At 37.3% G+C, this 12,640-nt stretch overlaps 1 protein-coding gene across 7 annotated transcripts in view; it reads left to right on the top strand.

Annotated features, from left to right (window-relative positions):
* RPS6KA3 (ribosomal protein S6 kinase, 90kDa, polypeptide 3) overlaps nt 1-12,640 on the top strand; it is an 87,966-nt gene that overhangs the window by 71,087 nt on the left and 4,239 nt on the right. For all 7 annotated transcript variants that reach the window (XM_005870962.2, XM_005870961.2, XM_014543470.1 and 4 more), the window contains 4 exons: nt 1,487-1,645; nt 3,631-3,792; nt 6,671-6,747; nt 7,232-7,349. In XM_005870962.2, coding sequence (XP_005871024.1) covers nt 1,487-1,645; nt 3,631-3,792; nt 6,671-6,747; nt 7,232-7,349 — 516 coding nt within the window. The remainder of the gene's footprint in view (nt 1-1,486; nt 1,646-3,630; nt 3,793-6,670; nt 6,748-7,231; nt 7,350-12,640) is intronic.

Below are 12,640 nucleotides of genomic sequence, written 5' to 3'. Positions count from 1 at the left end.
CTGGGGTGACCCAGGAAGCCAAGCCAAGCCTCCCGCCCACTCTCCAGCCGGCTTGGCTTCCTGCCCACTCTGGCTGGCTCCATGGCTCCAGCCAGTGCCGCCATCTTTGTCGTGTCAATTTGCATATTCCCTCCTTATTAGCTGTGGGAGCCGCCATCTTTATCGTGAATTGATGGTTAATTTTCGTATTACTCTTTTATTAGATAAGATAGATAGATAGATAGATAGATAGATAGATAGATAGATAGATAAACATGTGAAGCTGTTTAACCTAAGTGACTTTCAATTACTGTAACCTCCAAGAATCCAACCAAGTAAATTAAAAAGGAAGTATAAAAGATACTTTCTCTCATCTTTGCTTTGGAAACTCCCTAAGCTGTCATCATTTTTTTTTAAATCCTCACCCCCAAGGATATGTTTTTTTATTGATTTGTTTTTTAGAGAGAGAGAAAGGGGTGCGGAAAGAAACATCAATTTGAGAGAGAAATATCTATCAGTTGCTACCCATACGAGCCCGGAACTGGGATGGAACCCACAACCTAAATATGTGCCCTGACCAGGATATAAACCCACAACTTTTTGATGTGCAGGATGATGCTCCAACTGAGCCACCCGGCCAAGATGCTGTCATTATTTTTTACATCTTTGCTCCTTCCCTCATTTCAAATTCCAAAGTCTCTAAAATTTTCCCCTCTTATTACAGCATCTCCAACATTTTTAAATTTCTTATATCTATGTCTATTTCTCCCTCCTGGAATAAAAACTTTGAGGACAAGTACCTTGTTTTTTTCCATATTTAGGACCCCAGTACCTGGTACCTGTTTTGAGGCTAAATAAAAGTATGCAGTAACTCTGTGGTGAGGGGCAATAAAAGGGGCTGAAGTTTAATAAAGGGGTTATTTCAGTTCAGGACTGTTTGGAATATAAATCCAAAATTACAGAGAGTATTCAATTTCTACATAAGGAGTAAAATGGTGTGCTTCTGGGTAGTTGGCTGGAATTTCTTTTTGCTATGTAATCTTCCTACTAAATTTTCAGTTTAACCCAAACCAGAATAATTCATTGTACTGTGTATATAAATATAGAATTTGTGCACTTTCAGAAGTTCCAAGAAAACCACAGGAGTATGTCTTTGTAGCAGTTCCTGCCCTCACCAGGAGATAAAAAGGTCAAGAGGAACAAACCTTAAGTGCAAAAGTTCAGTGCCCCTTTGTATACAATGTCCATAATTACTTTGATTTCCATGAATTAAGTTTCATAGAAGAAAATTACAGGTTATTTTTCTGACATTCAATCTCATCAATTCCTATTTTAATAGTCTATGTGTATAAAACTTTGCAAGATTTACATCTTCCATTGGTTGTGATAAGTAAAAATTTCCTTGAACATAAAGTAAGTTTTAATTTCTCTTTAATATGCAAAACTTTGTTCTGAGCACATGTAAAGCTTCAATAATTTTTTTACATTTTGGTGTTGAATTTTATAGGTATATGATGATGGAAAATATGTGTACGTGGTGACAGAACTTATGAAAGGGGGTGAATTGCTGGATAAAATTCTTAGACAGAAATTTTTCTCTGAACGAGAGGCCAGCGCTGTCCTGTTTACTATAACCAAAACTGTTGAATATCTTCATGCTCAAGGGGTAAGTCTTTTTTTAATGTCTTATGTGCATAAATATTATGATATATATAAATATATGTATATGTATACACACATAAGTACACACACATAAATACCTTTTTTTCTTTTCTTCATGTTTGAGCTAAAATTACAAGGGTACAAGTTACTTTATGCATGTAATGGAAAATAACTACTATTAACTTAATTATCCTACTATTTTCCCCATTAAGCTTGAAGTGATACTTTGAAATCCTAGCTTGTTTATATTAAATTCTTACACATCCAAACAAAATGTGGATGACATCTTCTAAACTAGAAGACATAGAATCATTTTGCTAGGCCACTCTGTATTCTTGAGAACTGGGCCCATTTCATGTTCAGAAACAGAACCAGAGAATCATGAGTTGTATTCTAATGGATGAGGCCAAATAGTCACCTGGCTTCTGGCTGGTGGATGCTGTCCTCATTCCTTCCTGCAGGTTATCAGTAAATAGCATAAAAATCATGTTTGTAAAAGAAGGGAAATTTATGGGGTGAGGAGACAAGGGCAAAGGAGAAAACAAGGGGAGGGAGAGAGGTAAAGAGAACAGCAGAGGTGAAGAGGAATGAGAAGCAAGAAAATAAGAGATTACTTCTTGAGTTTATTTTCTTTTTTTAATATATTTTTATGGATTTCAGAGAGGAAGGGAGAGGGAGAGAGAGAGAGAAACATCAATGATGAGAGAAGAATCATCGATCGGCTGCCCCTCGAACACTCCCTATTGGGATCGAGCCTGCAACCCGGGCATGTGCCCTGACCAGGAATTGAACCTGTGACCTCCTGGTTCATAAGTCAACCACTGAGCCACATTAAGGAGTTTATTTTCAATACTTATTCTCATTGTGTTTGTCTTTGCCCCCTAAAAGTGAACACTTAGACTGTTTTGATTTAATACTAGAACTTCTTGACTTCTAGCTGGTCAATAGTCACCTCGTACTGTAGCCAGAAATTAGTAAAATTCGGTGTTCCTTGAAGAATTTATGACTTTGCAGTCATCTAAGTCTTCTAAGTTCTCTTCTCAGTGCCTTGGCGGTAAGAAGTTATTAAGATGATCTGGAGAAGTCATGTTCAGGATGTTAGGAACTAAAACTGAGGTCATTGATCAGAATATAGACTTGGAATTTGATAATGGAAGAAACATATAAGTCTAAATAAGGAGTGTCAGAGAGGCTTATGATAAAAGAAGTATTCAAGTAGGTGATTAAAGGAGGAAAATAATACAAAACTCGAAAGGAATGTTATCTTTGTGTGTGTGTGTGTGTGTGTGTGTGACATTGTTGCATGGATAGCAAATAGGGAATACATAAAGTCTGAATTTTTTTTTCTTTTTACTCCTAAACCCTATGCCTGATCCATTGAGCCTATCAGCACAAGTTTGTTGTGTACAACCATTATACATACTGTTCCCTCTACTTAGAATGACTGTTCTCCGCTGTTTTGGCTTGTTTATTCTGTTCTAAAGATCTTAAATCAGATGTTACATTCTCTAGAGACCCTCCGTGACCTCCCTAGTTTTATGCCCCATCTCTCACCTGTTTATTCTCTGCCTCCTGACACTACCGTGTGAGCTCCTAGCATATAAAGGCAAGAATCTTATGGGTCTTCTTCACCATAATATGTGCAACTCCTTATATAATACCCTTGACACATGATAGGCACTCAATAAATATTCATTTAATGAATGAATAACCTGGAGACAGATATTATTGCTATTTGCATTTTTCCTTAACCCACTTACTCAATTGGACAAAGAGTGGGGAAGTAAATACTACTCTTTCTTCCTTCTCTCTTTGCTCTAGTTCTGTGTTAGAGTTACACTTACATTATCAGCATTTTATAATGTTGGGATAATTTAAAGGCCAGCACTCATTATCTTGTTAAGTGCAGTCCCTGACAGTTTTGAATAAAAAATTTTCTATAATGGAAATGTATTGTAAATGTACCTCTTTACTTTGTATTTCATTTAGGTGGTTCACAGAGACTTAAAACCTAGCAACATTCTTTATGTGGACGAATCTGGCAACCCAGAATCTATTCGAATTTGTGATTTTGGCTTTGCCAAACAGCTAAGAGCAGAAAACGGTCTTCTCATGACACCTTGTTATACTGCAAATTTTGTTGCACCAGAGGTAATTATGAAATAGTTTGTTTACAGTATTTTAGTATATTTAAAAACTCATTTTCTGTATTTAATATAGAATAATTAATAGTTGTTTAATTGAAGACTTACCAAACAAATAATTAAAATAAAATAGCAGCCCTTTTTCTTCTGTTGATAGTTTATTCTGTCATCAGTCCACTGGTACCTATAATCCTCTTCCTGCCCTGACTTCTGTTTTTCTGTATCCGTAGCTGTCTGTTATCACTTTTGTGATTGTTGGTGCATGGAACTAAATAGAAACTCACTTATTTTCCACCTTTCCTAATATCTTTCTAATTCCCTGGTTTTGCCACTATCTTCTGCATCTCCAAGGCTAAAACATCATGGTGTCTTCTTGTCCTTAGCTACCTGACTAGTTACCATTTCTCATCCCCCGAAAGCAGTTCCGTTTTCTTCTGTTCACAGAACTGCCACCCTAGCCCCTGCTTCCCTCACCACCCCTCAGGTGACTGCCTCAGCCTCGGTGCACCTTGCCCTCTTATCATTCTGCGATCATTCCACAAGAGAGCTGCAAAGCTACCTAAGTCTTCTTCAAGCACTGCTTTGATCAAGCTGCTTCTTTTCTTAAGTAATTGCAGTCCCCCATTGCAGTAAATCTAAACTCCACTGCTTTGCCCTCAAGATTTCATATCTTTATCACTGTGTAAAAAAAAATGTAACTATGAACAAGATAATAGAAAATAATAGTAAGCCTTAATATAGGGCTTATGTGCCAGGCACATATATTAACTGATTTCATCCTGACAACATGTAGTTTCATTCTCATTATAACTCATTCTCATTATAACTGTGAGGTGAGTACTGTTATCAGCATTTTACAAGAAGCCAGGTACACAGTGAGAGGGTTATGTAATTTGCTTGAGGTCAGGTCTACATTTGAGCCCAGGCCATCTGGCTGCAAAGTCTGTGCTTTTGGTGTCCAAGCAAGGCCACTTAATCTAGCCATCTTGTTTTTCCTACTGCATGCAAGCAGTCTACTTCTAGAAATCACCCTGTAGCTGTTGCACCTGGGCTTATTGGAATGTTTTTTTGCTTCAAAACCTACCTCCAAATTCATCTTCAGGATATCGACCATGATTAACTCTCCTTAGACTTGATCTTTTAATTCTTTGTCTCCTGTTCTCCATTTTGTCATCCAAGTTAAAACTTTGAAATCTTTCTGAAAGCCTCCCTATCATTTTTCTACATCCAGTCTGTCACCAAATCCTTTCCATTTTGTTTTCTAAATATTTCAGACCTTTTTCTCCTTACTCTATATATCCAATCTCTACTAGTGCAAGTTCTCACAGCCTTTCACTTAGTTTGCTACAAATTGCTTCCTTTCGGGTCACCTTGTTCCCAGTCTTTCTCCTTGCCAGCGTTTCCTCTATACCTTGAGTTAGTGGTTCTCAACCTGTGGGTCGCGACCGCTTTGGCGGTCGAACAACCCTTTCACAGGGGTCGCCTAAGACCATCCTGCATATCAGATATTTACAGTACGATTCATAACAGCAACATTACAGTTATGAAGTAGCAACGAAAATAATTTTATGGTTGGGTCCCAACATGAGGAACTGTATTTAAAGGGCCAGAAGGTTTAGATCCACTGACTTGAGTTATGTTTCTGGTATACACATCTCCTTATTTTATTTTCCTGTTTAATGCTTCAATGACATTTTTTTGCCTACAGAAAAAAATCTAAATTCCTTAACAACATGTGTATAAAATCCTTTCAGTCTCTCTAGTATCACCTACCTGGAGATCTGGCCATAGAGAACTATTGCTAACTATACTCTGCTCTCTTGCCTCTGCCCTTGGAGTGTCCTCTATCCTCCCTCACCTCCTTTTGCCTCCTGAATTTTTACTTACAGGCACAGTACAAGCAGGCTGCCCCCTAGCCTTTCTTCTTTCCTCATATCAAGAATGAATTGTTTCCTCACCTTTATACCCATAGCACTTCAGACATAATTGTATGATATTTATCATGTTGAATTGTTAACTACATAACAGGGTGCGGCAAAAGTAGGTTTATAGTTGTGAGTACATGAAACAGAGTTTATTCTTGTATTATTATTTATTAATTATAGTATTATTTGCCATACTAACAAATGTAAGCCTACTTTTGCCCCAGCCTGTATGTTTATTTCCCCTGTCAGATTCTGATTTTCTTAAGGAAGCCAGAGTTGTTTTGTATTGTCACAGTTCGTGCCTGATTATAGTTGGTGATTATTAAATGCTTGAGTGAACTGAATTATATATACAGTGTATATATATATATACATATATATACACACACACACACATATATATACAATTTCACACTATACATTTGTGCTGTTATATGTGGTCTTAAAAGTACCGATTTTTGTAACCATTTCTATAGCCCCATACAAAATATACATTCATTTAAATAAGAAACTTACCTTCATAGTTCTCCATGTGCCAAGGCAGCATTCAATAAATGTTAATTTAAGAGTGTGTGTATATATATATATGAATTATTAGTAGTAGAAGGTTCTAGAATAGGATTAATATATTGTCTTGTTTGTTAATCATGTTCTATTGAGGTTTTTCTTTTAATTTACTGATTTTAGAGAAAGAAAGGGAGGGAGGGAAAGGGGGAGAGAGGGAGAGCTAGTGAGAGAGAGAAAGAAAAAAGAAACATTGATTTGTTGTTGTTCTTATTTATGCATTCATTGGTTGTCTCTTGTATGTGCCCTAACCAGAGATTGCTGTAACCAAGTGAGTTACCCAGCCACGGCTTTTCTTACCTGTATTTATTTAGGAGATATAATCCCATTCCCACAACCTGTCTAAATATATATAATAAAGAGTGGTGTGTTAATACTAATTTTTACTTTTTCTAGGTTTTGAAACGACAAGGCTATGATGCTGCTTGTGATATATGGAGTCTTGGTGTCCTCCTCTATACAATGCTTACTGGGTAAATATATATTATATATGCTATAGGCATTTATTAATCAATATTTTGTTTATATTATCTTTATTTTTTAACCTTTATTGTAATATTTTTTATGGTTTTGTCATTTTCTAATAATACAATCTTGTATGTACTAGTATATACCACATTTATAGCTGTATCATTACTAATTTTCTATAATGTACTACTTATTAATGTATTGAGGTCTTAAATTGATTTTTTTCCATATCTTTTTTCACTCTTGTTATATCATAAACATGCACTGTTTTAAATATTTTATTCTATAATGTGTCATATCTTATTTATGTTTTTTTATATTAAGTCTAATGAATATTTCATAACATACCTTAACCTGGTGCTTTGTGGAGCAAGTATTACATTAATTGAATTATTCCAAGTACTTTTGGATACCGCAAATAAATATAAAGATTACCATCCAAAAAAGAAATTTTATCAATTAGCATTTTAATTTTTTTTAATAAATTAGTTACACTCCATTTGCAAATGGCCCTGATGATACACCAGAGGAAATACTGGCACGCATCGGCAGTGGAAAATTCTCACTCAGTGGTGGTTACTGGAACTCTGTTTCAGATACAGCAAAGGTAATTTTTCATAATTCTTGGTGAGAATAAATAATATCAATTAGAAACTTGTTTATAAAGTAGTATTTTGAAGTGATGTTACCAAATAAGTTGAACTCAGAAATGGACCAGTTATTTTGTTTCTTCCCCAAAAGGCATTGTTTTGGCTTTGTTATCTATACATCTAAAGTTACTTCTTGCTGAGGAACATGATAAATAGTAATAGTCGTAGTCTTCATGATTTGTGTATCTACTCTGTGCTTCATGCTGCACTTGACCTAAATTATCCATTTAATCCTCTTAACCCTGTAAAATAGGTGGTAGTATCTCCATTTCCTAGAAGGAAACCAAGGCCCAGAATTGTAGTGTGAACTTGTCCATAGTTACATACCAGATACATGTGGGCACTTCAAAGTAAATAGCTGATTCCAAAGCTCTCAACCCCTAGAATAACTGTACCATGTTCTAGTTTGGGTCTATATTACAAAGAACGGGGTCTTTTCTTTTTCACAATAAACAGTAGTATAGTTTTATAGTGTCAGCTGGAAATCCATTTAAAAAGCCTTTCTCACTGGAAGATCTTCCATCCCCTGAATAACACTGACTTGGTTTCCACCTCTACTCTAGTTTCACTCTATTCATTGAAAATTCTTTTTTTCCACTTCAAAATAAGAAAAACATAGAGGAGACAAAGAAGATAAATACTGGTAAAAGTGTTTTGCTGATTTTTCTTACAGGTGGAACTTGAGTTGATTTGGTTTTATAACTGAATTTAAAAATGAAATGTTAGTCTTCTCCTTTTTAACAATAAAATTTCTTAAACCAGAAAATTTCATTTTTCTAGGTACTTGTTTCTTTTTTAATTCATGTGTTGAACATCTACAGTGTGCTTAATAAGTGTAGGCTCCAGAAATAAAAGATATGACTCAGAATTCCTGTTCTCAAGGAGCTCACAGTCTAGTTGGGAAACAGCCAACTAGTGTCACAAGTGCTGTTATAATGGTCTAGAGGCCCGGTGCATGAAATTCGTGCACGGAGGGGGGGCGCGTCCCCTCAGCCCAGCCTGCACCCTGTCGCAATCTAGGACCACTGGTTCCTGACCGCCTCTGCCAGCCTGCCTGATCACCCCTAACCATTCCGCCTGCCTGCCTGATCGTCCTTAACTGTTCACTTGCCTGCCTGATCACCCCTAACCGCTTGCCTGCCTGCCTCATCACCCCTAACCACCTCTGCCTCAGCCCCGCCTCCACGGCTTCTTCCAGAAGGTTGTTCAGCTGTCTGGTCTAATTAGCATACAATGGGGCCTTGACTTACGAGTGTCCTGACTAACGATTTTTTCGAGATACGAGCCGTCTCTCGGCCGATTTTTTGCTTTGAGTTGCGAGCTAAAATTCGGGTTACAAACCAGCTTCAGATACCCCACCGCTAGTTGGCGAAGCGAACGTCACAGTGAACGCCACAACATCAGCCCAGCATCACGTGTCTCACTCGTTCACTTTTTGATTTGACATACGAGTAATTTGAGTTACGAGCTCCATCACGGAACGAATTAAACTGATAAAGAAGTTCAGATGATGCTCAGTCAGAAAGATTTCAGGGAAAGTTCCAGAAGCAATGGAGGGACTTTTCAGGTAGCTTTGGGGAATAGAAGGATGTAGTCCAGCCCATGCTGAGGGATCAGCACATGTGGTTTGTAATCATGATGGCAAAGGAAGGGCAGAATGTGTGCAGGGAGCTGCGAGTGGTTTGATATGACTAGCACAGGATGTATGTAAGAAGGTAGCTGATGAAACCAGATTATGAAAGGCTTTGCAGGTCATGCTCAGGATTTGGGGTTTCACTCTAGGTATTGGGAAACTGTTGAAAAATATTAAGCATTATAGTGATCAGATTTTCCTTTTTTAAGTTCACTCTGTGGAGCAGTAATTTTTACCCATAGAGTTGGCCACAAACTTTGTCATGGTCAGTTGTGGGCATATCAAGTAATGTTACCAAATAAAGTATCAGAGCTTAGACATTGCCTACTTTTTTAACAAGTTAAAGCAAGTCATGGCTATCTCTCTAATTTCTATAATTTGGTTCTTACTTGTATTCCAGTATGCTTTTTTGAGTGAAAGAGAAATGCAGGTGAAGAGGAGATACAAATAGAGCACAAAATATTGCAGCCATTTCGCAGCCTGTGCTATAAATGCCACATTATTACAATAAGCCCTCAATTTTGTGGACCTCAATTTAACAGACCAGGTTTAACGGACAAAATTTCCAGTCCATATGTCATATGTGAAAATTAACACTCTGTTAATTTTAAAATGCTTTTAACCAAGATTTGCTTATAGTTAAATAATCAGATTGTTTTTGTTATTAATTTACTTTTATTTTAAACAAATTTTAGCGAATAGGCTATATGTTGGAAAAAACTGTAGTAATTTCGCCGACATAAATAAATATTACATATCTACAGCTATAGTCTACATATTTAAATCTGAGAGTCACCGCTTGAAAACAATGTTCAGTGAATGATTAGCATGTGATCACACCACATTGTCGTATGGTGTGACTTTCTGCAGCAGTTCCAATGTATGCTGTGCTGGCCTGAGCTAAGCCATGCCCCAGCCGCTGTATGCATTTGTTTACTTGCAGTGACTAGTGAATGCACCCATTTACTAGGCCTATTCAGTATAAATTTAAAATTACAATAATACATATAGAAAACTTTTCTATTAAATTAAACTTTTCATACATACTTAATTACACAAACATGTCTACATAAGTAAAAACAGGTAAACTAATTTGTCTATTTTTTAACATGCATTTGGAAAACCTACTTTATTATATAACAGACTTTTGGCTTTAATGGACACCCCCTTGCCTGAATTTGCCCGTTATATTGAGCTTTTGCTTTACTAATCATTTTTGCTAATTTGTCCAGTTAAGACTTGAGATTACAAGCATGATGTAATATAGTAAATATCCACAGAATTGGAAGAGATGACTATCAATCTGATATGTCCCCTCAAGAGCAAATTGCACATGTGAATGTCTTCAAGCCTATGTGTCTTTGAGAAGAATAGGACCATAGCTACCATTTTGAGCACTTATGTGCCTACACTTTTATTATTTTTTTATCCTCACCCCAGAACATGTCCATTGATTTTTATTTATTTACTTATTTATTTATTTTAGAGAGAGAAGAAGGGAGAGAGAGGAATATCAAGCATTTGTCTCCCACATTGGCCTGACCAGGAATCGAATGTGCAGCCATTTTGTGTATGGGACAACGCTCCAAACAACTGAGCCACCCAGGCAGGGCATCCAACACATCTACTTACATTACTTCATTTAGTCTTCACTGACCTAATATTAGGGATATTACACATAAGGTTTTGCAGTATTTGGGGTGATGAATGATGAGTAAACCAGAACAGTTCTAGTAGGATTTGAGTCAAATGGAAGATAAATTTAGGAGGCAGAATAGTTTCCGGTATATTGGACATAAGAAGCAACAGAGAAGCAGATATCAAGCGTGCAGTCCACATTTCCACCTCGGGCAAATAAGCACTTGGTGGCGTCCTTCACCAAGATGTGGAATACAAAAGAAGTAGTTTTCAGAGGAGTGATGATTGCAGATTTGGACGTTATGAATTTGAAATGCTTCTGTGATGTATAATTAAGAGATATATATCCACTAGGCCAGTGGTCGCCAACCGGTGGTCCATGGACCACTGGTGATCCGTGAGGTCCGAAAGGTTGGCTACCGCTGTACTAGGCAACTGGCTATATGGATGTAGATTTTACCAGAGAAGTCTGGGGGGACATTGAATTTAGGAATTGTCATCATCTGTAGTAGCTAAAGCCATGAGCATGAATGAGCTTATCTGAGCAGAGGGATAAGAGAGCCATGGAAGGAATTCATTTCAAGAAAAAGCTTAGGAGGAGCTATTGAAGGGTAGTGGTAGAAGTGATTCTAAGTGACTTGGCCAAAAGTGCACTGGTTAAGACACACACCTGAGTAAAATTATAATAGAGTTGTGTTGTGCTTCTGGGCAGTTTTGCAACCTTTTCTTCATTTAAAGCATATTTGCCCACATTCAGAATTTGGAAGGGGAGGTCCCTAATTGTTTTGCTTTTTATGTATAATTCCATTCATTTACTCCTGTTCTTAGCTGTTAATGATAACTAAAAGTAAGAACCTATAAATATCTAATAGCAGAGGAGTACTTGGAATAGTATCTCCCCAATATCCAGTCAACCAGCAGGTTCTGTCAGTTCTATCTCTTAACTATCTCAATTCCATCTATATTACTCCATCTTTTATATCCACGCACCAAAGCTGTTATCTCTCACCTGTCTCAAATTGGAGTCTCCAGGCTTGCCTCCTCCCATCCATTTTCCTCCACACTTAGTGAGTGTAATCGCTCTAAAGTACAAACCTGACTGCATCACTTCTTTGTTTTAAATGACTCATTGCCTCCAGAAAAAGTCCAAATTTGCTAATATGGCTTATAAGGACCTTCACGATCTGGTCCTTTCTTACCTCTCCCACTTTATCTGCTGCCATGTTTTCCTTTACGATATATGCTGCAGCTACATCGCATTCTTTTCAGTTCCTTAATGTGACATGTTCTCTCCCACCTGAGGGCTTTCCCTCAAACATGCTTTGTTCTACCTTCCTGAAATACTCTGTTTCTCCCTTCCTTCTCTAATCCAGCTCCTGCCTAACCTTCAGGTCTCACATTTCTCTAAAGGAGTCACTTCAAAGCCACCCTGCCTTGTTCAGGTCAGATCTCTCTCTGTGTTCCTCCAGCTGCACCTCACATTTATTCATCCCATCAAAGAACTTACTCTTTGCTTTGTAATTGATTCCCTCACTGGGCTAAAAGCTTGTTGAGGTCACAGTTCCTTTCTATCTTGTTCACTGTTAAATACCCAACACCTAGCAGAATGCCTGGTCTTTAATGGATACTCAATAAATATATTTTGAATGAAAATCAAACAAGCCCTGGCCAGTGTGGATCAGTTGGTTGGGCTTAGTACCATGCACCCCGAGGTCGCTGGTTCAATTCCCAGCCAGGGCACTTGCCTGAGTTGCGGGTTTGATCCCCAGTGGGGGTGTGCAGTAGACAGTCAAACAGTATTTCCTCTCTAAAATCAATAAAAAAACATTTTTTTAAAAAAGAAAATGAAACAAGTAGTGCATGGCTTTTATAATAAATCACAATTGTGTTATTTTAGAGAGTATAAAACTACATAGCAATTATATGGATCTGTGTTTCAAGCATAGGAAAGCATTTGGCTAGATAGAAAGCATTTGT

Source organism: Myotis brandtii, unplaced genomic scaffold (genome assembly GCF_000412655.1).
Source record: "Myotis brandtii unplaced genomic scaffold, ASM41265v1 scaffold326, whole genome shotgun sequence".
In the NCBI taxonomy this organism is placed as follows: Eukaryota; Metazoa; Chordata; class Mammalia; order Chiroptera; family Vespertilionidae; genus Myotis; species Myotis brandtii.
Note: the sequence above shows the minus strand (reverse complement) of the source record. Positions and strands in the feature narration are given on the sequence as shown.